Genomic DNA, 26,238 nt, shown 5'->3' with positions numbered 1-26,238 from the left:
TTTTGCGGTGTCTTTTTGGCTGCTGCGGACTTCTAAATGTATGTATATAATATAAAAGTGTTGTATGTGAGTAATGGTGTTTACTATGAGATACTTGTGTTTAAAAGATGTTACAATGTTAGAAATACATTTTGTTGTTCTGACTCCACCACCGTCCACGTGTTCCGTGCATGCTGTAATGTAACCAACACATCTGACTTTCTAATTGGCCCATTTGTTCATAATTATATGAGAAAAAAGCCTCGAATGGCGCGAAAACAATGGCGATATTGACGTTTAATTAAATTTGAAAATAAACATTTTATAAATTAATGTAAAAAATAGTAATTAACATGCTTAATTAATGAAGTTGCTAGAGTGCCTTTACTTCAAATCAATTTTAGATTTAACTGTAATACCGTTATGACCGATGTATATTTCATAATGCGAAAATAAAGGTTAGATATTTGGATTTTACATTTTACAACCCGACCGTCATTTTACATCCCAGATTTTGTAATTGGTTTGATTTTAAAACCCGACCCTCATTTTAGATCCCAGATTTTATAATTGGTTTGACTTTACAACCCGACCCTCATTTTACATCCCAGATTTTGTAATTGGACCCGTCATTTTAGATCACAGATTTTGTAATTGGTTTGATTTTTCAATCCGACCCTCATTTTAGATCCCAGATTTTATAATTGGTTTGATTTTACAACCCGACCCTCATAATTGGTTGATTTTACAGATCCCAGTTTTTGTAATTGGTTTGATTTCACAACCCAACCCTCATTTTAGATCCCAGATTTTATAATTGGTTTGATTTTACAACCCGACCGTCATTTAAGATCCCAGATTTTATAATTGGTTTGACTTTACAACCCGACCGTCATTTAAGATCCCAGATTTTATAATTGGTTTGACTTTACAACCCAACCCTCATTTTAGATCCAAGATTTTATAATTGGTTTGATTTTTACAACCTGGCCCTCATTTTAGATCCCAGATTTTATAATTGGTTTGATTTTACAACCCGACCTCATTTTAGATCCCAGATTTTATTATTGGTTTGATTTTACAACCCGACCTCATTTTAGATCCCAGATTTTGTAATTGGTTTGATTTTACAACCCGACCTCATTTTAAATCCCAGATTTTATTATTGGTTTGATCAACCGCCTCCCTTTTAGTAGGTTTGACTTACAAAAGCGTTTGTTTTTACAACCCGACCCACATATTATGTTTTAGAATTTTGTGACATCGCATATCGCAAACTGGCCCGTCCCGCCATGCCATAAATATCGTAAGACACATATTGAATAACACTTTTATGACGTCACATATAGATTTGACGTCATAATATCTGTATGACGTCGCATGGTTGTTTCAGTACACGGAAACGTCACATCCGAGCCGGATTTCTACTGTTTTATATAGAGACGAAATTTAAAGTTTTGCTTATATTTCTATTAGTATATAATTAAAGTTATATGATAAATAGAATCTTACACTCGTGACTATGTATAATTTGATATGTCAATCGCCTAAACGCTCGTGGCATATCAAATTATTGAACTCGTTTGATAAATTCCATATCACATAGTTACTCATGTAGGATTCTCTGTTTATTATTATCATTAGTTTAAGTTTTCCTTGGTGCATGTGGAAGCTTCACTAACGTGCTACGGGTTTTGAATGAGGATCCCGATTACCCACAGTAAATATTTTATCAAAACATCAAGCTTCAGTAGAAGGAAAATAAAATATTTATTACTGTTATTTATAAACCACAGTGTACATCATACATCATCAAAGTAATATTTGAAATAAATCATCAAAATTATGATTATGATAAAATAAGTCGAATGAGTGCGCTATTTGACACGGGACAGATTTTTTCATTACCTCTTGAAAGTCGGCTACAGACTTACCTATTCTACAATTTGTATTACTACTTTTTTGTAAAGTATTAATGCGGAGATGTAACAGGCTTACCTATTCTACAATTTGTATTATTACTTTTTTGTATTAACGCGGAAATGTTACAGACGTACCTGTTCTCTACAATTTGTAGTGTTACTTTTTGTAAGGTATTAACACGGAAATGTTACAGACTTACCTGTTCTCTACAATTTGTAGTGTTACTTTTTGTAAGGTATTAACACGGAAATGTTACAGACTTACCTATTCTACAATTTGTAGTGTTACTTTTTGTAAGGTATTAACACGGAAATGTTACAGACTTACCTATTCTACAATTTGTAGTGTTACTTTTTGTAAGGTATTAACACGGAAATGTTACAGACTTACCTATTCTACAATTTGTAGTGTTACTTTTTGTAAGGTATTAACACGGAAATGTTACAGACTTACCTATTCTACAATTTGTGAGTGTTACTTTTTGTAAGGTATTAAACCACGGTACATCATACATCATCAAAGTAATATTTGAAATAAATCATCAAAATTATGATTATGATAAAATAAGTCGAATGAGTGCGCTATTGACACGGGACAGATTTTTTCATTACCTCTTGAAAGTCGGCTACAGACTTACCTATTCTACAATTTGTATTACTACTTTTTGTAAAGTATTAATGCGGAGATGTAACAGGCTTACCTATTCTACAATTTGTATTATTACTTTTTTGTATTAACGCGGAAATGTTACAGACGTACCTGTTCTCTACAATTTGTAGTGTTACTTTTTGTAAGGTATTAACACGGAAATGTTACAGTCTTACCTATTCTACAACTTCTGTTGTTACTTTTTGTATTAACGCGGAAATGTCATTTTCTAGATTTCGTGATACATTAAAGTAATCTAGTTTGTTAAGATGGAATTTTCGGTATCGCCAAAATAGCAAACTTGTTCATTCGCTTAAATCGGAATAAAACATGTATCAAACATAAAGATTTTATTTATTAGCACCAATGGTCGTGTTGTAAGAGATGAATTCCTACAGGCAATGTTTACACCCCACAGCTTTGATCTTGAACACACCTTGTTTGTCCACCGGTACAGTGACCAACCGGTGATTCCGCTCCGCTAGAAATTTACCTGGAAATGAGGAGAAACAGACATTAGTGCTAACAATATCATTGTATAATGCATCTACTCTGAGAAAGTCATTATTCTCCACTGCGTCAGTCAGTGTCCTGCATGTATGTCAATTATATTTGTGTTATATTCTAACAGTTGTATAAACAAGTTCAAACAAACTAAATGCATAAAGAATTTTGAATTGGAGTCGTGGCAACGTTTTAGATACATCTGAACTTCAAATTACATTTTTTTAAAGTAGGGATAGCCATATTATTTGATTCTGATTAGGTTTTGTTTAATCAATGGTACTAAATCTATAATACCACCATTTAGTAAATGAATCTATAACTTCATTTAACATTTGATAAGTTAAATAATTTTTTTAGAAACAACAAATCTATCTATATTGAACAATAGATAAACAAATGTTAATTTATTGTTCAATCTAGATCGATTTGTAGTTTATGGGTTATTTTGTCTGAAATGAAGCGACGGTGATACATCATCAAATGTTTATATACTTAGATTATGCTTTCAACTGAAACATCTTATGGTTTGTTTCAGAAGTTGATATACTAATGATTTTAATGTCGTTCAATTTAGAAGAATGATGGTAACTTATACGTCAACAACTCGTCGTAGTACATAAGGCCCAAGCGATTCCTTGTGAGAATGCCCTCTTTTTTATTATAAGCCTGACAGGATTTTGGTTATACCTGATGTAATGGTGACAAACTCTGCCATAAGGTATACTTTTGTTGTTTTTCTTAACAATGAAAATTGTTACAAAACATGATGTGGTTTTAAAGTGCAGAGGAATTGGAAATGTATTTAATTTTTATTACCTTTATTATCACGGCACAAATTTGTGTTTAAGGGACAATTCAGTCTAAGAGTACATTTAAATTAGCATATATATCGAGAAAAACCATTTCTAATGGACATTAGATTATTGAGTATTACTGTGATATGCCAGAAAGCCAGAAAAGCCAACTGTAGTGTGATGTATGTGAAATGTTCAAGCTCGATTGCTGTCCGCCATTACACATTGTGGTCGGACGTGTTGTATGCCGAACCCTGGCCCTTGCCATTGTAGTAAATATTTTTTTTGTCTAGAGCTACTCAAATCGCTTTTACAGTAGTGTGTTTAAGTTATTAGATGCATGTTCTTGTCTAGAAATAATTTTACAAACTCCTCAGTGGTATTGTATTGCATTTGATTGAAGTACGTGACTTTGGCTCGGGTATGGGTACAGCATACATGTTATACCTGCTTAATCGTATTGATCAACGATTTGGAATTTCAACGATATCAATCAAAATACTTAACCATGTCGTGGAATTTGTCAATATTTCATGTTATATAATTAATAAGGATGCATAACGTTATGTTTAAACTTTCCTCTGATACATACCATTATGTTTAGACTTTCCTCTGATACATACCATTATGTTTAGACTTTCCTCTGATACATACCATTATGTTTAGACTTTCCTCTGATACATACCATTATGTTTAGACTTTCCTCTGATACATACCATTATGTTTAGACTTTCCTCTGATACATACCATTATGTTCAGACTTTACTCTGATACATATCATTATGTTCAGACTTTACTCTAATACATACTAATATGTTTAGACTTTCCTCTGATACATACCATTATGTTTAAACTTTACTATGATACATACCATTATGTTTAGACTTTCCTCTGATACATACCATTATGTTTAGACTTTCCTCTGATACATACCATTATGTTCAGACTTTACTCTGATACATACCATTATGTTCAGACTTTACTCTGATACATATCATTATGTTCAGACTTTACTCTAATACATACTAATATGTTTAGACTTTCCTCTGATACATACCATTATGTTTAAACTTTCCTCTGATACATACCATTATGTTTAGACTTTCCTCTGATACTTACCTTTATGTTCAGACTTTCCTCTGATACATACCATTATGTTTAGACTTTCCTCTGATACATACCATTATGTTTAGACTTTCCTCTGATACATACCATTATGTTTAGACTTTCCTCTGATACATACCATTATGTTTAGACTTTTTTCTGATACATACCATTATGAGACTTTCCTCTGATACATACCATTATGTTTAGACTTTCCTCTGATACATACCATTATGTTCAGACTTTCCTCTGATACATACCATTATGTTTAGACTTTCCTCTGATACATACCATTATGTTTAGACTTTCCTCTGATACATACCATTATGTTTAGACTTTCCTCTGATACATACCATTATGTTTAGACTTTCCTCTGATACATACCATTATGTTTAGACTTTCCTCTGATACATATCATTATGTTCAGACTTTACTCTAATACATACTAATATGTTTAGACTTTCCTCTGATACATACCATTATGTTTAAACTTTCCTCTGATACATACCATTTATGTTCAGACTTTACTCTGATACATATCATTATGTTCAGACTTTCCTCTGATACATACCTTTATGTTTAGACTTTCCTCTGATACATACCATTATGTTTAGACTTTCCTCTGATACATACCATTATGTTTAAACTTTCCTGATACATACCATTATGTTTAGACTTTCCTCTGATACATACCATTATGTTTAAACTTTCCTCTGATACATATCATTATGTTTAGACTTTCTCTGATACATATCATTATGTTTAGACTTTCCTCTGATACATACCATTATGTTTAGACTTTCCTCTGATACATACCATTATGTTTAGACTTTCCTCTGATACATACCATTATGTTTAGACTTTCCTCTGATACATACCATTATGTTTAAACTTTACTATGATACATACCATTATGTTTAGACTTTCCTCTGATACATACCATTATGTTTAGACTTTCCTCTGATACATACCATTATGTTTAGACTTTCCTCTGATACATACCATTATGTTTAAACTTTACTCTGATACATATCATTATGTTTAGACTTTCCTCTGATACATATCATTATATTTAGACTTTCCTCTGATACACAACATTATGTTTAGACTTTCCTCTGATACATAACATTATGTTTAGACTTTCCTCCGATACATACCATTATGTTTAGACTATCCTCTGATACAAAACATTATGTTTAGACTTTCCTCTGATACAAAACATTATGTTTAGACTTTTCTCTGATACAAACCAGGGATGTTCAAACTTCCCTCTGATACATACCATTATGTTTAGACTTTCCTCTGATACATAACATTATGTTCAGACTTTCCTCTGATACATAACATTATGTTTAGGCTTTCCTCTGATATATACCTTTATGTTTCGACTTTTCTTTGATACATACCATTTCGTTTAGACTCAATAAACCAGCTGCCCCATTTGTTGTGGGTTGCGTCAAGGTTTGCATTCGGATGATGATACGGAAGCTGTATCTATAACAGATAAAATATAAACATAAACATGAATGTAAAATAGAATGAACCGTGTGGATTTTAGTTAATGTATTGACACATGTTTTAGTACAATTAAATCATAAATACAAAACTATTAATGAAATACTTAATTTGACTTTTAAAAATTGAAAAACAGGGGCTTACAATACTAATTAATGTTCATAACACCGATTTTAGACAATGTTTTGCAAAAGTATTTCATTGGTATATCTTGTATGGAATTATTTTGCAAAAGAAAGTGTATACAGAACGATACTGTTTTCACATTTTCGTAGCCACGGTGACGCTTATTGGGTTGATTACTCTCAATTTCTGGGCTGAATGGATAATGTACAAATACTAGTGTAGTGATACGAGTTGGTGCAAAATTAATGTATTTTGTCATCAAGATAATATGTTTTATGATTGTATAATGACTTTTCATGTGTTTTGATGTCGGTTTACGCCTAATGTATCTTTAACTATTATTATCTGTTTCTGTATAACTTGTTGCCATATCTAAACCTGGAAATTGCTGATGAAATTTCAGATGAAGTTGAGGTTATCTCCCTTTTATTATCTTGGAATCAATTTTATAGTATGTTGTATATAAAATAACTGAAAACGGAAAGAACGTGAAAAGGCGCAGCCAGAAGTAGAAGGCTCAGCCTGACGTAAAAAGGCGTAGGATAACGGAAAAAGGGCCCAGGCTGATGTAACAACACGCAAGCTGACATAAAAAGGGCACAGACTGACGTAAAAAGGCGTAGGCTGGCGTGAAAAGGCACAGGCGGACGTGAAAAAGGCACAGGCATACGTAAAAAGGCACAGGTGTGCGTAAAAAGGCGCAACCTGACGTGAAAAGACACTGGCTAACGTAATCAGGCACAGGCTAATCTAAAATGGCGTAGGCTGACGTAAAAAGGCGTAGGCTGGCGTGAAAAGGCACAGCCGGACGTTAAAAGGCACAGGCTAATGTAAAACGGCACAGGCTGACGTAAAATGGTGCAACATGACGTGAAAAGAAGCTGGCTGGCGTATACAGACGCAGGCTAATCTAAAATGGCGCAGGCTGACGTAAAAAAGCGCTGGCTGACGTGAAAATGCACATGCTGTCGTAAAAAGGCATAGGCTGACGTAAAAAGGTACAGGCTAACGTAAAATGGCGCAAGCTGACGTAAAAAGGCACAGCCTGACATAAAAAGGCACAGGCTAACGAAAAAATGCACAGGCCTTCGTAAAAAGGCGTAGCTTAACGTGACAAGGTATAGCTGACGTAAAAAGGTGCAAACTGACGTAAAATGTGTAAGTTGACCTAAAAAATCACAGGCTGACGTACAGAAGGCGCAGTTTAACATGATAAGGTGCAAGCTGACGTAAAAGGTGCAAGCTGGCGTAAAAGGTGCAAGCTGGCGTAAAAGAAAGGTACAAGCTGACATGAAAAGGCGCAGCTTAACGTGACAAGGGTCAAACTAACGTAAAAGGTGCAAGCTGACGAAAAAGGTGCAAACTGACATGGGGGCGCAGTCTGACGTAAAATCTTTATTTTGGACTTGAACTATGTGGATAGCGAAATGGAATTATTTCTAACAGTTAACGTTTGTGTCCATTATACATGCATATTACACTTTATTTCTGTATTATTGGTTGATATTACAAATTGACATCAAAATTGTATTCTAAATATACAAAAACAGGAGAACATAAAATAAAAAATAAAACCATATATCAGCGTGCTCATTGTTTACATATTGCTACTCAGATATGTATAATATGAAATGCATAGTCAGTATGTCAAAAAAGAAGGATTGAGTTTAAAAACATAAAACTTTACATGTATACAGGACAGGAATGTATTTCTCTATATAATGTATCGTCCTCTGTTCATGATGAAGGCAGTCAACTAAACATTTGAACTTGCAAAATATAAACATGAGATGAAGTTAATAAGATTGTTTTAAGTTATATTTCATGCAAGTTTCGCTCGAACAAACGGTGGTAAAACATACGATATGTGAATATGTATAAAAGCACCAACATACCATTGAGATACATGAAAATGTCGAATGAAATATCATGCATTTTGAAAGAACCGCTACATGTCAACGGCATGTTTGAAACGCATTTAAGCCGCATCACGTGATCGAAATCGGCGATACCCGTACAAATCAGATTAGATCGAAGCTTCCCTAATCGCATCACGTGACCGACATCGGCGACTGGTGGTCTATTTTACACGTGTACACGAGAAAATCAATATATATATATACTGATTTTTTAAAAAACATTTTTGCGAATATGATCTTTACAGAATTTGGTAAATATGGAAAATTTTAAACTTAAAGAAGCAAAAAAAAATATATAATTTAAAAATACTTTAAAAAAAAAATTCTATCGATAAAAGGAGCATGTCATAGAACTTACAACTCTAGGAGCTATAACAGCATTATCATTATAGTAGGTATCTTATTATATACTGTACACCTACCACATGCCCCCTGTCGTCTACCGCTAAAAAGCCGGTGTCCTTTTGTCGAAATGTAATGATTCTAACAGCTGCGGTATTCACAAACGTCCATGATTGATCCCTTATGAAATGCACTATTATGAAATCAACAGAAAAATCAGACATTGCAGACTTGACAGCTACTTCATGACATCTGTCAATAATTATTTCATAATGTTCTTGAAACATAAAGAAAACATTTTTTAATCGAAGGAAGAAAGAAAAAAAGACTTTGTTAAGCTGGTGGTTTAACACGTACATTTGTATCGACACAAAAAGAAATGACTCAGCCATTCGTATTGTATCATCAATCAATTAATTAACATCTAGAAATTAACATGTGTGTCTTACTTGTATGATAGGCATTCTTTATTACAATTTTGATTGCGTTTTTGTTCAGAATATTCAGTCTTACGCGAGTTTTCTTTGTCGTTATGAATAGTGAAATTTGGAAATCAATATACCTATAATAATCACACTCCAATGATTCAGTATATTCAGAAAGAGCACAAATGTACAAATGTTTTATTCGATGAATGTATTTATATTGATTTCATAGTGAAGGCTGCCATATGATATTACATAATGTACATATGGTATTACATCATTTCCATCGTATAGTAACTCAGTCATCATCGCATGAGTCAGTTTAATTTATTTCTGTTATCTTGTATAACAGAACGCCATCAAATGAGTTTTCAGGTTTATCATCAGAACAATACAAAAAATATAGATAGTTATTTTAAAAAATACGAAAATTCCTATTTGTACTATCATAGTATAAAGCACGTCACCTGATTTGTCGGATTCAGACACTCGGGAGAAGGTGAGGTTTTTATTTAGGAAATACGTTGGCATTTTGTCTAATGCAATTGTCACCTCGACTTGAGGAAAGGCCGGTAATGGCATTGTCAATAGTGAAACGTTTTCCGGCCTGATCCTATCTGTGGGTTCCTCTTCTTTTTCCTCGGGAGAGTCTGTGAAATAAATTCATGTAATGAGTCCGCACTGGAAGAATCCATAACCATGATATAGCTGAATTTTTTAAATGTATATAAAGAGAGTTTGCTCATCCTACACATGCTAAACAAGACTCTAAACAAATGATATTGTATGTGTTGTTTTCATGTAAAAATAGAATCATGGGCCAGTAAATACGACAATTCATATTAATTAGTGATCAGCACTTTGCAAACTCTATGCTGAAAAGCTGAAATATGTCAATATCGTAGAAATCTATTTAAACGCCAACTACCTTTCCGAAACGGCTTTTTAATATTAAGTATGGGAATGTAAAATTGTGTAGAGTCGCAACATTGTGTGACGTTAAAACTACACCAAAATATAGGTTGTTAGTTACGCGATAAAACGTATTTTACTTTTATGTTCATGTCATATGAAATTTCATTAAACATTTATAAAATACAAAAGAAAATAACAATTAACCAAAAAAATAAATTAATAGATAAATGTATTATGTAATTAATAAAAATAAATAAATAAAATAAATAACAATAAAGCGTTGTCAAAGAAATTACCGTTCAACGCCACCTTGTCAGTTCTATACTTAAAGCTACAACCGTCAACAGCGAACTCAAGGCTTTAGAGCTAAAGCAGATTCATTTAAAATCATTTGATAATAGCTCATATAAAGTGAACAATTATTTAAAATACATATATCAAACGCACCTGTTATGGACCCAATCAGCGTGAATGACATCTGCCGAAGTGAATCAGTGGAAACATTTTGATTAGCAACACGCTGAAAAGTAACAATGAAGCCTATATATGTGACTATAGTTGAACCTTGATAACGAGGACTATTTACTTCGAAGTTTATTATTTTATTATTTATTGTTTTACTATATATTCAAATTCATCTGACTCAAATACTTCGATAATTTGAACCGTTCTTGGATTTTGTTGATCTCAACCCTTTTTTACTATATGATATTAATCAAATTGTGTGATATCTCGAAGTCTCGTGGTCTCGTTTCATTTACCATCACATGTTCATGGCCGATCTTCAAGTTGAAAAACAGGTCAACAACTTCATTATGTGTCATTTCGTTGACAGACTGATCGTCAAGGCTCACCAGCTGGTCGTTTTGCCTGAAATGTTTCATTACACTCTTATGATTCATATCAAGGCTATCAACACGAAAATGAATAATAAACAAAAGTCATTCGAGTAAAATAGCTTCATGGTGCGGTATTGTGATGTCATACAGTCCAATATGACGTCAAAATGACCAGATTACCTGTACCCAGACAATACGATTTTCATTATATCCAACCCAATTATTTGTTTTAGGGATCAATGTTTCTGCGAACAGCTATAGCATTCCTATTGTAGCAGGAATGCATACTTAAATTGATATCGCTTTAGATTGTCAGTTGAAGCAGGAATGTATGCTTATATTGGTATCGCTTTATATTGTCTGTTGTAGTAAGAATGCATGCTTATAGTTGTATCGCTTTAGATTGTCTGTTGTAGCAGGAATGCATGCTGATATTGGTATCGCTTTAGATTGTCTGTTGTAGCAGGAATGCATGCTTATATTGGTATCGCTTTAGATTGTCTGTTGTAGCAGGAATGCATGCTTATATTGGTATCGCTTTAGATTGTCTGTTGTAGCAGGAATGCATGCTTATATTTGTATCGCTTTAGATTGTCTGTTGTAGCAGGAATGCATGCTTATATTGGTATCGCTTTAGATTGTCTGTTGTAGCAGGAATGCATGCTTATATTGGTATCGCTTTAGATTGTCTGTTGTAGCAGGAATGCATGCTGATATTGGTATCGCTTTAGATTGTATTTACTCCTCTATTTCCTGAAGTACATTTGGGGCCATTTGGACTTACATGACCTCCATTATTAAAACTTTTACAGTTGCTTGTACTACAATCAACCAATATTAGGACAAAACTGAATATAAGGAAAATCTTTTTTCATACAAAGGTAAACCATAATTTTAATAATAAATTTTTTTCGATCCTTTTGTTGTCAAGATTGTTTTTCATTTCTCTCATTCATTTATTTTAAGATAAGATTCGACTATGCAATTTTTTATTAACTTAGAATGAGTAAGAAAATTACACAACAAAAAGTGAATCCCGAAGCAATGATTTTTTGTGTATGCCAAGTTCTTCAAAGCGATGAATAGTATATCCCTGTTCATGTCGATACGTCACCAATGTTCCTCCTAAACCGTCCCCGTCTGGATGGTCCTGCTGCGCATGTCCAACTCTTAGCTCTGAGCGCTCAGGCATGCCATCTTCAACAACCGACACCTTTGAAAAATAGAAAAGAATAATATCAATAATAGATGTCATTTTTATATGTCAATTATTATTCAAATTAAATTCATTGTTTACATAAATGCGACAAAATACAAAAACGACTAATTCGAAAGTATACGCTCAACACAGTAAAAAAATATTCCAAATGGAATTCTGTTAATCCTGTTACATCAATGAGAACAAAATAACGTATTTTGAAACATGTAATCAAAAGAAAGTATTTAAGTTAAATTAGATTAAATTTTGTTTAAAAATGACTGTAAGTAAAGACATGGAGAATGTTGACGATTTTATTTTTTCATCGGTAGTGAATTTTCTACAATTTCTATATAATGCAGACAACGTTACGCTTTTCACTGCTACCATTACTTTACGGAATCAATTACCTATTGACATTGGGTACAGCGACTCTTAATGTTTGAACATGCTGTTAGAAACCAAGATGTACATGTAGTACGTACAAACTTCTTCTCGAAGAATGAAATCTAAACATTATACAAACTATGAAATCGTTGGTATGTTCTCCTTTCTCCCACTTTTTAAAATAACATAAGGGTAGTTCTGTTGTGATAGCAGTTATAGTCTGATTTATATATCCCTTAATTTAACTGTTTCCCCTCATTACCTGGATTTTACCTGTCTTCTCCCAGATGTTGGGATTTACATAATGTTTAAAATGGTTTAATTTCACCATTTTCATCAGCTAGGTCTATAGAAGACAGTTATCTTATATATAAATTAAGACGTTTTTTCTGCGAATTACGTGAACAATCATTAACATCAAATAATGGTAAAAAATGAAAGTACATCTTCGCCCTTTCATATCTATTTATGAAAATACAAAATATATAGTTAGATTAATCTTATTTGTTTTCACACAGTAATATTTGAAGAAAAAAGTATATGCATATTGCATGTATAATGAACGCCAAAATAAAACTATGCATGGGGGTTAATCTCAAATATTGAAATTTTTATTGGATTTTGCTCATGGAAATTATTACGAAAACCACATTTGATCTCTTTTGAATTATTTGGCACATCAAATATTCAAATCAGTCTCAGTATGATGACGTCATGGAGTTTCAAAGTGACTAGGGGTCATTTTTAGTTTTCACAGCTATACAAGGCACTGTTGAGATATCACACAGATCACATAAACGTTCAATATTTCGTGTGTCCTCCATTGTTGTTTCGTACGGTTATGCAAGGTCTCCTCATAGACTGTACCACGCGTCTGATGATGGCCTGGGGCATCCGACGCCATTCCATGTGCAGAGCAGCTTCCAGCTGAACGACGTTAATCGGCTGAGATTGTCGAGCCCGTACACGACGCCCGAGCTCGTCCCAGAGATGCTCGATGGGGTTTAGATCCGCACTCAAAGATGGCCAAGGCATCACATTGCCTTGCTGCTGCGAGCATTGTCTTGTTGAAAGACTGCCAGACCGTTGTTTCTGATGAACGGTATCACAATCGGACGTAGAATATTGTCACGGTGTATAGTTTTTTTGGCGTTCATTATATATCCAAATATGACAAATCAAATAACCAAACTATGAATCTTCCGAGGAATGCCAAAGTATTTTCTTCATACACAAACATGCAACCTCTTCAACAGATTATTATTTTACTTATAGTTTGATTTCATTCCAATCCTTTTCAAAAATGTTTCAATACAGACACGTCTCCTTTTATCACAACATTTAAAGCAACATAAACAATAGAGATTTGGTAGAACACAAAATTGAGTCCAATGAAAATGTAATGGCATACATGCATTAATTGAGGCACCCCAAATGGACACAAGTTTTTGTCACTGTATACACATCACCTTGAGGCATCCCGAATGGACATAAGTTGTTGTCACTGTATACACATCACCTTGAGGCATCCCGAATGGACATAAGTTGTTGACACATCACCTTGAGGCATCCCGAATGGACATAAGTTGTTGTCACTGTATACACATCACCTTGAGGCATCCCGAATGGACACAAGTTGTTGTCACTGTATACACATCACCTTGAGGCATCCCGAATGGACATAAGTTGTTGTCACTGTATACACATCACCTTGAGGCATCCCGAATGGACATAAGTTGTTGTCACTGTATACACATCACCTTGAGGCACCCCGAATGGACATAAGTTGTTGTCACTGTATACACATCACCTTGAGGCATCCCGAATGGACACAAGTTGTTGTCACTGTATACACATCACCTTGAGGCATCCCGAATGGACACAAGTTGTTGTCACTGTATACACATCACCTTGAGGCACCCCGAATGGACATAAGTTGTTGTCACTGTATACACATCACCTTGAGGCACCCCGAATGGACACAAGTTGTTGTCACTGTATACACATCACCTTGAGGCACCCCGAATGGACACAAGTTGTTGTCACTGTATACACATCACCTTGAGGCACCCCGAATGGACACAAGTTGTTGTCACTGTATACACATCACCTTGAGGCATCCCGAATGGACACAAGTTGTTGTCACTGTATACACATCACCTTGAGGCATCCCGAATGGACATAAGTTGTTGTCACTGTATACACATCACCTTGAGGCATCCCGAATGGACATAAGTTGTTGTCACTGTATACACATCACCTTGAGGCACCCCGAATGGACACAAGTTGTTGTCACTGTATACACATCACCTTGAGGCACCCCGAATGGACACAAGTTGTTGTCACTGTATACACATCACCTTGAGGCATCCCGAATGGACATAAGTTGTTGTCACTGTATACACATCACCTTGAGGCACCCCGAATGGACATAAGTTGTTGTCACTGTATACACATCACCTTGAGGCACCCGACCCGAATGGACACAAGTTGTTGTCACTGTATACACATCACCTTGAGGCATCCCGAATGGACATAAGTTGTTGTCACTGTACTATACACATCACCTTGAGGCATCCCGAATGGACATAAGTTGTTGTCACTGTATACACATCACCTTGAGGCATCCCGAATGGACATAAGTTGTTGTCACTGTATACACATCACCTTTAGGCACCCCGAATGGACACAAGTTGTTGTCACTGTATACACATCACCTTGAGGCATCCCGAATGGACATAAGTTGTTGTCACTGTATACACATCACCTTTAGGCACCCCGAATGGACACAAGTTGTTGTCACTGTATACACATCACCTTGAGGCATCCCGAATGGACACAAGTTGTTGTCACTGTATACACATCACCTTGAGGCATCCCGAATGGACACAAGTTGTTGTCACTGTATACACATCACCTTGAGGCACCCCGAATGGACACAAGTTGTTGTCACTATATACACATCTTTTAATTTGTAGTAAATAATTATTTAGTATATACTTTATTCCTTTATAATGTAATACCATATTGTTTGAAATTTTCAAATCACAGAATCATTTATCAAAATTTGACAACCTTAATTAAGTTAACATTGTACAACACTTGTTATATTGTTATATACGTACAATATGAAGTAAACAATATCGATGTATAAACGCCATTATTTCTAATATAAATAAATATAAACAATTATTTAGGCGCATAGAGTTATTTTACCATTTGTTGTAGGTACTGAGATCTGTCTTCTCACATAATTAATTTTTACCAGCTTCAAATTGACATATTTTTTTATAATTTATTTTTTATTTCATTTTCATGTGCAATATACCACATAATAAATAGATTCTCGCATTCTTATTCACATTCAATATCCCTATCACGCTCATTCTCAAAACATCTTACTCATATCATCATCATCATCATTACATCATCAATCGTCACCATCATCACAACCAACATCGTTCCATTATTTTCATCATCATCATCATCACAACCATAATCTATCTCATCATCATCATCATAACATCATCTTCATCATCAGTATCATCATCACCACCATCATCTTTATCATCATCAACATAATTATAATCATCAACATCTTCATCTTCATCATCAACATTCATCATCACATCGTCTTTATTATCTCATCATACTGTCAGTTATCATACTTTAATCTTATATTAACCATTCAAGAAACAATCACACTATTCCGTCCACACATAAAAAGAAGCATACATAATCATATATTCTCTTCTCTCATACTATCTTTCATTCATGAAGGCGGTTATTAGTAAGGTGATAATAGTATGACATATTATACATGTTAAAAAAGTAACATGTAGCTTATTTCATGTAAAATAAATGATGTAATTTGAGTTAAATTTAGTGTGTTTTTCCTACTTTTTCCATGCTGATTTTGATGAATATGAATGGCCCTATATTTGCAGGTAGGGCATTAGAATTGTACCTACTGCCCCTATTGCATGATCTTAAAAGGCGACTAAATTTAGAATCTTATCTTTTTTCTTCTTCCAAACAGACTTTATCTTTCCTAATGCCTCCCTTGGCACCACCCCACTTTTTGTCTCGAGTTGAGCGTTCGCTCCTGTGAGGAAGGCTCTGGGGGTTCTGTCCCCTGGCTGAGACACACCAAAGTTAATAAAAGTGGTAGTTTCTGCTCCTGCTTGGCGCTCAGCATAAAAGGAGTGGGACGACTGGTTTGCCCGTTGTCAGTATAATATGACCGGATGGGGTGTGTTGCTTGGTGTTTTCGGTGGCATGCTTCAGTGAAATAGCACTATAAAAAGGGCAACAGTTCTACTATACAAGAAGACACAACAAGAACATACCGCAGTCTCCCAAAACACGCACCTCGCACTTCGCACATGCTACACACTGCATGCATGGGAGGCCGTCCTTAAATGGCTGTTAATATGACGTTAAAATAATCAGGCAGATCAAACCCGATATTTGCAAATTTCAATAAAAAGGGTTACATACGTAATTGAATATGTATCAAAATTAAGTACATGTATATCAAATATTATTTATAATCAAATTGATTAGTTTTTAATTTTAATAAACATTTTCCCATCAATGTCCAGTGGGCTACTTTCTATACGTTGTATGAATATTCATGAATGTAAACAATATTTTCATGTCAATGTGTTTTTACTTTAAAACACATTCTTAGATATTCATTTAACATATATGTATTGAATGAGATAATCAAACAAAATTTGGATTATGAAAATCAGATGTATAACAAAAATGATGTTATATGGAATATGTTGATATTACTTCTTTGACATAATGTAAAAGTATATACGTACAGGTAAGAGTCTACCTGTAAATAAGTACTTTATCTGAACAAGCTATAATTGATGTGCCATTGTTCTCAAGTGTTTATATAATTTCTGTACTTTATCAGAACAGACTATAATTGGTGTGCCATTGTTCTCCAGTGTTCGTATAATTTCTGTATTTAATCAGAACAGACTATAATTGGTGTGCCATTATTCTCCAGTGTTTGTATAATTTCTGTATTTAATCAGAACAGACTATAATTGGTGTGCCATTGTTCTCCAGTGCTTGTTTTATTTCTGTTCTTTATCAGAACAGACTATAAATGGTGTGCCATTGTTCTCTGTTGTTTGTATAATTTCTGTACTTTATCAGAACAGACTATAATTGGTGTGCCATTATTCTCCAGTGTTTGTATAATTTATGTAATTAATCAGAACAGACCATAATTGGTGTGTCATTGTTCTCCAGTGTTTGTATAATTTCTGTACTTTATCAGAACAGACTATAATTGGTGTGACGTAATTATCCAGTGTTTGTATAATTTCTGTATTTAATCATAACAGACTATAATTGGTGTGCCATTGTTCTCAAGTGTTTGTATTATTTCTGTACTTTATCAGAACAGACTATAATAGGTGTGCCATTGTTCTCTATTGTTTGTATAATTTCTGTACTTTATCAGAACAGACTATTATTGGTGTGCCATTATTCTGCAGTATTTCTATAATTTCTGTAATTAATCAAAACAGGCTATAATTGGTGTGCCATTGTTCTCCAGTGTTTGTATAATTTCTGTACTTTATCAGAACAGACTATGATTGGTGTGACATAATTATCCAGTGTTTGTATAATTTCTGTATATAATCAGAACAGACTATAATTGGTGTGCCATTGTTCTCCAGTGTTTGTATAATTTCTGAATATAATCAGAACAGACTAAAATTGGTGTGCCATTGTTCTCCAGTGTTTGTATAATTTCTGTACTTTATCAGAACAGACTATAATCGGTGTGCTATTGTTCTCCAGTGTTTATATAATTTCTTTGATCCCGAAAAAGTGTGAGAAAGGAGAACAAACCAAATCGTCCAACTGCATTACGTAGTTATTTATTTAGAATCTTGATAACAGATAAAAATGCCATTATGGATTCCAAGTTGAAGATCTACCACATTTCGTTTTTAATTGTAATTCTAATTATTTACGAAAATGAATCAATCTGCATGCACACTCAGAAAAATATCAAAAATACTCCTAGAATCTAGTAAAGCCCCTGCTATCTTATATTCTTATTTATGTTTTGCTCCCGACACCTGATCAATTGGGGATTAATTTGTTTAATTATATATCTGACCCTCCGATGCTGACGAAAACTCACAGGACAAGTCAAGTGACCAAGAGAAATCCAAGCGAAGGAAAGAATTATAAGAACATTTGATGAGAAGAAATATTTGAGAAGTGGTTTAGCATTAAAAACTGTGTCTTCGATTTTCTTCATGGGCTTTTTGAGTTGTGGTTCTATGTCAGAATGGCTCAAGCGGATCTTTCTTAACTTCCCAAAAAATAGCAAAAATGAATTCACTACTTTCACTTTTACAGATATCATGTGCGAATACTATATTTATATATTTACATTTTGCCACGGCGATTCCCATTACTCTTATGATAATCGTGATCTGCATTATGAGCCAATAAATGCAGCCTGGACTTAGTGTAGTGATATCTACATAAATGGATGTGAGTCTTGGTTACTGACACCATGTTAGTCCGCGCGGGAAAATTGACATTGTAGTTGAATGAACCAGTTTGGTTATGAAACTATAAAAAAAAACTTTTAAATGTCACGGACATCTGCCACCCAGATTGCATTTATATCTCCAATAAATGCAATCTTACAACCCTTTAATTGTTAAATAAACGATAAATATGTGTGGAGATTATTGATGAAGAAACTTGAATATAAATGCCATCCCAAGTGCACTGGCGATTCACGATAAGGTTATAATTAGTTCGACGCCATGGAGTGCCTGGCGTTGACACAATCAGGCTGTATTTCGTACAATGTCCACTCTGTGTTGATAAAGCTGTATTTAGTACGACATTACATATGACGGGCAGTACCAGTCAACTCATTTACTGTCCGAGTTATCGTTAAAAGGAAACAATATCAGAGATTAGCATTCATACTGATTGTACCCTTCATAAAAAACATATATTTTGTCATTGTCTATTATAACATGAATATCCAAGAGTCTGCTGTGTTATCAGATCGCCATGCGGAAGTAAACGTAACCTAACGGGAACTATCATAAGTATTATCAACCCTATTTCCTGGCTAAGTACACTTACATAGAGATATACGACAGTTTAAATCTACAGTAAGATTTATTGTAATATTAAAATATTAATATATCACTAGAATGGTGCAAAGTTGCGAAAAAAACATATTCAGTACAATGCTTGGCAACTATAAAGATACATCGCGTTAAAAATTATTACACCATGGACAGTTTGAAAGCAGACTTAGTGAAAATATCTTAACGCAAAATTACACGTTTAGTGGATGATCAAACACTTACAATAATGTAAATCCGTGAAATTGTTTACGGAAGTAAGACTTACTGATATCCTTGTCGGTCTAGTCTCTTCAGTGTGTATACAGTCGAGCCTAGCATGACCCGTATCGTATCACTATGCTTGGTAGTAGTTTAATATTAAAATATATAGGGTATGCTCTGAATCTGAACATTCCAAACTGATAGGTATTGGAGTATTACACATCGTTTAACGGGTAGGTCTAAAAAGTTTTACTAATGGTGTGTTCTGCGCAACACACGATACTTTCAAATGTATGTCTGGGAGATAGGGCAGGGAAGTAATCATAACTTGTAGATAAATAGATTGTTGAATGTTCAAGGGAGTCCGGCCCTGTAATAGCTTTTACGCAAATACACCTACAAATAATCATACTACCATGCTTACAAAATTGCCTTTGATAATTTCATTAAACACACTTTTAGTTCATTACTCATTTTTAAGTAGTAAGGACAAACAGGTACAAATTTTAAATGAGGGTGCTGTACAAATACGACACACCTATTTCTAAATATGTCCAAAGATTGGAAAGTAGGATGAATTTAATGACAGTTGTTACAAAACCAATAAATATTTTTATGTAACATTTCGATGGTGTGCATACTCTCACATTCATTATACAAATTACCGGGCAACATCAGAACAAATATGTGTAAAAAGCGTAAAAGGAGATTATCAATCAACAACATTCATTTCAAAATGACACTTTTTACAGCTGTGTGTACACGTGCTGCCTGGTACGTGTGTACCTTATCATGTATCAGGACATCACATAAGAAACAAGCACAAATAGCTTTACGTAAAACCTGTACTACACCAAATGAGAGTTGGTATAGTAACAAAGGACCTAGTGCAATCAGTAGTATATAACTTACCCGACAAGGTTCTATCAGTCCATAATCTATCGAGTCGAAAGCATGTGCGACACAAGTCACTCCGTCCGTTACATCCATGTTTGATATAGGGGATGTTGTCGACGTCATAAACAGACAACTGTTATCCTTCTAAATAAACAAGTCACGTGAAGAATGTAATATCCTTGACGAATGTATCTGAGTCAGGAAATGTTTTAAAGCTTTCCAATCATAACATTTACTCATACCAGACATGATCACTAAACAAAGACCAAAGACAAAAACACAAATGAGAAACCAATGCACAGATTAAAGACCTTGCGTTTCAAATGAGTAATGATGGGAAAGAGTTCCTTTTGACACCCCCCCTCCAAAAAGTTTTTTTATCGCTTTAGTGAAGTGTCTGAAATGGGTTCTTTTTAAGGGGAACCAAGAAAAATTGGGGCTTGGTCTTTTTGGGGTTAAAAATTAAAAAAAAAAAATAAATAATAAAAAATAAATCAAAATATATAGTTCTCTCTATACATTTGTATCTATTTTAATCGCATTCATGTGATATTTTATATATTCTGAAATGTGGTCATATATACAAGGTACCATATTCGGTAATGTGGTTAGATATACAAAGTACATTGATAACAAACACATTTTTAATATTACTTACCTTTCTCCTGGCGGGACTTGAACCCACATAGCTTACCTTTGCCTCCAAAGTCCAACGCCTTTTTTTATCTTAAAAATATTATTTTATTTTAATTTCCCAGACATAGGGCCGCAGGGGTTGGGGCCCCTGGGGTTCCTCACATTGCAAGCACTACAATCTATTCAACATAAAATTAAAAAGTCCAACGCCTTAACCATTGATCCACTGGATCAGTTGGCGATTCCATGTCAATAAAAGCTATACAAATTTACTATGGCTTTAAAATTAATCCGAATCACTTAAATGATTGAAACATATTAGAATACAATGCTAGTTTTGTGGATTCTTTTAAATAGATACCTACTTTGTTTATTGAGTAGAATTTGTTATGAGTGAAGAAGATGATTCATATGTTTTCCCACCAAACTTACCAATTGTGGACAACGAACACGGCTCGAAAGACGACAGCTTTCAGTTTTATGGTATTTCATCTGATTCGGATAGTTCAATACCCTGTGGCCAGAGAACTCCAGACAATAGAGAAAGTGTGGTGGAGTCAAATCATGATGTAAGTGTGGATCTGTTTTCTGATGTCAATGACAATAACCCCCCGGACAACGGTGTTGATGATAACTGTATAAAGTTTTGTCAGGATTTCAAGCTACTGCCTACGTCAGTGAATTGTCCAAATTGTCGAGCAGGTTTGACAAAACTGTATACCATCGAACGTGTTGGACATCGCCGAGCGACGTACAGGTTCCAGTGTAACCGTAAAAAATGCAAAGCCATTCACAAAAACCAAGTGCCTCTTTATAAAAATACATGGTTTTCTGGGTACCATTTGTCTTTGCGGAAAAGTCTGTTACTTATTTACTGTTTCTTGAACAAATTTCCGTACGACTTAGCAATAGAGGAAACATCGGTAAGTTCGGCATCGGAAAGTGAAATCGAAAGTGTACAAGGCAAAAAACGAAAACTAGAGACGTCGAAAGAAACAGTGTCGGACTACTATAATTATTGCCGAGAAATTTGTTCATGGGTTGTTGAAAATACCAAGTTTCAGCAAACAGGCGGACTGCATTAGGTAAGATAAACTGTATATTTTCAAAATGTGAAAATCAAGGGGGGGATAGCCAGCCAAAGAGTTAAAAAAAACAATTTACAATATTTTCCCGAAATATGTCTTTGTATATCAACTGAACATGGTAAGACGACATTATCCACGAATTTTTAGGAAGAACAGGAGAACAGGAGGGGGGTTCAAAAGGAACTCTTACCTAATGATGTTTGTCTTTTTGGGATATGTGCCAAACAAGTCTATTTGTTTCTTGAAATTAAAGATAAGCTTCCTACCTTCCTATATTTAAATACGTCGGTGACACAAACAAAAAATTAATCATCAAAGCAGTGCTTACGTTACAATGTGCTGAAGTAAAGAGTTCAAATTGTAATCAAATCATAATAGACAACTCCTTAGAATGGTAGTGTTGCCTATATTCTTTATTCCAAAAACATGATAGACTGACGTCATTTACTGTTAGTGTACCTCATTTTAATGGTTATCCTATCTGAGCTGTTTTCTAGCTGCAATATTGTAGCTCAAAAGACTTTTAGACAGAAAAAAAGATGTCTTTCGAACTACACTTGATGCATTATTACTGCCAATGGAGCAAAGAAATGTAAGTAAATTCGTTAAATATCGTTACACATAACAATCAGTAAGGCTAGTTTTACTTACCAAAGTATCGCTTCCAAAACGAGGCATGTCTCGAACAATAGGTGTCTCTGACAATACAACATTGCACGCGTCTACACCATCTATTTCCAAATCAGCCATTTGTGGGATTGATAAAAGCGTTGTCGGTGATGGCAGGTCAATTAAATGAAATTACTGTCTATTGGGTGATATAAACAATACAACCAAGGAAGTTATTATCTATGTAACTGAAGTGGTAATTCACAAATATTCTATATCAATGTGCTGCTATATAGCAGAATAGGAATCATCTTCACGGCCCTCATCATCCCTACACTAATGTACTAGTATATCTGTATTAGAAGTCAACGATATGACTTTAATTATTAGGAGTTGATTCAGATATAATATCCACAATCAAAACATGGCTGTGATGTCATTTATTGTTAAAGCTTGAGGTGTAGTCGAAACAAAGTCTACTATTATCACGTACTACTGTGGAATAGTTACCTTTTCCTGTGGAATAGTTTGTGAACTATTCCACCGTTGAAGGTAAATGTAAAGACCGGTGAGCATAACTTATCACGTAGTCAGAATTACATCCATATTCCTTTAGACAATCCACATTCAAATTCATAGAGAGATAGAGCAATATATGAAAGCGACAAACAAATCCAGAACATCGAACTACAACAATCATTTTTATAAAGATAAACAAAGATAAAAATAAATCCAGAAGAGAGAAGATTCAGACGAAATTCCATGAGACAAAATTTGAATTACATGTATCTGCCAAAAGAAATTACATATGCTTGACGTTATTTTTCCATATTTCTTTAAATGACAACTTTCAAACAAATTTACATCCAAACACTTTTCATGAAGATGATAATTCTCCAGGAATGCTTTCATAAAACACATATTCATTTCACTTTTTTTGTGTACATATAGTATTATGATTTAAAATCTTGGTGAATATTTTGTTTTTCCAAATTTTGATTAGCTACTATGCCTGTACTACTTGGGAAAAGGTTTCGTTGGCCCAAATCGCTTTAAACGCTTTATATCAGACTTTCACCACTGGGTTTAAAACTGCATACAGATCTACATAACGTAAACAATGACGTCACCGTTTATAACGTCGTATTTGATTGGTCGATAGGACAGATATAACACAAAATTCAATGAGGTTGGGTTATTGTAATATTGTAGATATTATCATAAATGACTTTCACAACCAACAACTATGCAATATTTATTTATTGGTATCACCTATTCAACACATTAGGAAATGTTATGCCAGCTAATTGTAATGTAAAATTACGTCGAGATACGTGTAGCGGATGCATATTTTACTGTTTTAATCAAAATTTTATAGATAACAGGAGTGGATTGTATGGCCGTCAAAAAGGGTAGCGATTGGATTAGACCAGTATCTCTGGGTGTCGAGTGCGGACCCCACGACCTACGTACTGACCATAGCCCACTGGTTCCCTCCAGGTTCTCCAGCTTTCTTTCACCTCCTAAAAAATCGGGTCCTTAAGTGAACTTGGTTGTTAATACATGTAGGTAAAAAACAAACATTATACATAGAGCTATGGTTCAGAAAAGTGCACAACACAATATACCAAGAAGAAGAGCTGACATTGGAATAAGTGTTTAATTGCAATACCAATCAATACCCGCCTGCCTGGAGAATAAAAGACCGCACAAACACCACCATCACGTCATTGATTTTGTCGTTTTCCATAAAGTCGATGGACTGGTATTGTCACGCCGTTGTCGCTGCGTAACACTAGCTTACCTGTGCCTGACAGGGGGCCCCGACAGGGATCCCCACAAAAAACTGATATGTAGCTACATATCACTGTCAGTACAAGAGTGATAGCTGCCGAACATATTTAGGCAGCTGCTTATTTTGTATTTGATACATTATGTCTCACAGCCAATACTGGCCATCTGACACAATGACAACTGTCTTTGCCGATGAATAACACCCAGTAATGTCCGTGGTTGTGGGAAATAAACTCGACACGAGGAGATAACTCTTCCTATAGATCTTCCATAGTTAAACACGCCCGAAAACTTTCGGCTCATCGCTTTCTTGCAACCCTTCTGAAAGTGCCATGGTGCGGCAGGTCATCAGCAACCGGAAATAATCGGTAACAAAATTGTTTATATGTAACACAAATACACTGAATTTTCTCAGTAATCTTTTAAAGCAAACTTATTCACGTATTAAACGAAACGGAGATATAGAACATTTTACACTATTTTAATGATCTTTTTTATCGAATTTCTATTTAATGATAAAATATTCATAACCGTTAGTAATATAATTTTGGATGCTAAGGATTCTGAGGACGATGTCAAAGCTGTTTTGACAGTAGAAACCAACATGGTCCCTGAGCAGTACCGACCCGTGGCCGGGGCTCTCAGTCAGCGTTGGGGAGTACCCGAAAAGGATTATTTCTCCGGTGTCCCGTAGATTTTCATAACCAGCCATATACCCTTTACACATTCTTTTAAGTTTTGCCCGATATCCGGTCGGGAATCGAGCGGTAATCACACCGCACGACATTTGACTGGGCCTGGTACAACTATCGTTCGTTGCCGGTAAGATAATCTAGCGATATCCGTACGATGTCCGATGATCAGACCGGTTATCGCCCGGACATCATATGATAACTTAAAGCCCCCCCCCCCCCCCTCAAAAAAAATCTCTTTGGAAACAGAAGCGTATGTAAATAATGTGTGACATATTTTGTCCAGTGTTGTCCGATGTCCGAAAAATTGTCAAAACCAGCGGTGTACTTCCGATTATCCCCGGATACCGACCGATCTTTGTGACCATAGCATAAACATTGTAACTTAACATGCTCTACAATGTGTTCTAATTTTATCTAAAACATAGTTGATATTTAGAGCCCAATATATCACATCATTTATCCATTAAATTGTCTGATTGATTGATCCTTACATTTGACGGAGCTTTCTACATTGCTGTGAACTGTCTATAACGTTTC

The 26,238-nt window shown here is 34.7% G+C and overlaps 1 protein-coding gene across 4 annotated transcripts; it reads right to left on the bottom strand.

Moving 5' to 3' along the window:
- Nucleotides 1–1,730: 1,730 nt before the first annotated feature.
- Nucleotides 1,731–23,405, bottom strand: LOC138307195 (uncharacterized). 4 transcript variants are annotated; one of them, XR_011205941.1, is made up of 10 exons: nucleotides 23,255–23,402; nucleotides 20,895–21,023; nucleotides 12,056–12,249; nucleotides 10,959–11,067; nucleotides 10,645–10,717; nucleotides 9,750–9,932; nucleotides 8,938–9,050; nucleotides 6,362–6,449; nucleotides 2,662–3,043; nucleotides 1,731–2,355 (listed from the first exon to the last, which is right to left on the bottom strand). XR_011205941.1 is itself a non-coding variant. In XM_069247828.1 (9 exons), exons 1-9 carry the CDS (start codon nucleotides 23,351–23,353, stop codon nucleotides 2,943–2,945), a joined length of 1,089 nt encoding a protein of 362 aa, XP_069103929.1. In that variant the 5' UTR covers nucleotides 23,354–23,402; the 3' UTR covers nucleotides 2,620–2,942. The 4 variants fall into 4 exon arrangements, 1 of the variants encoding a protein (XP_069103929.1); XR_011205942.1 differs by having other exon boundaries at nucleotides 1,731–2,166; XR_011205943.1 differs by lacking the exon at nucleotides 20,895–21,023 and having other exon boundaries at nucleotides 23,255–23,405.
- Between the last annotated feature and the right edge of the window lie 2,833 nt (nucleotides 23,406–26,238).

Source organism: Argopecten irradians, chromosome 14 (assembly GCF_041381155.1).
Source record: "Argopecten irradians isolate NY chromosome 14, Ai_NY, whole genome shotgun sequence".
NCBI lineage: Eukaryota > Metazoa > Mollusca > Bivalvia > Pectinida > Pectinidae > Argopecten > Argopecten irradians.
This window is presented reverse-complemented; position numbering and strand designations above follow the sequence as displayed.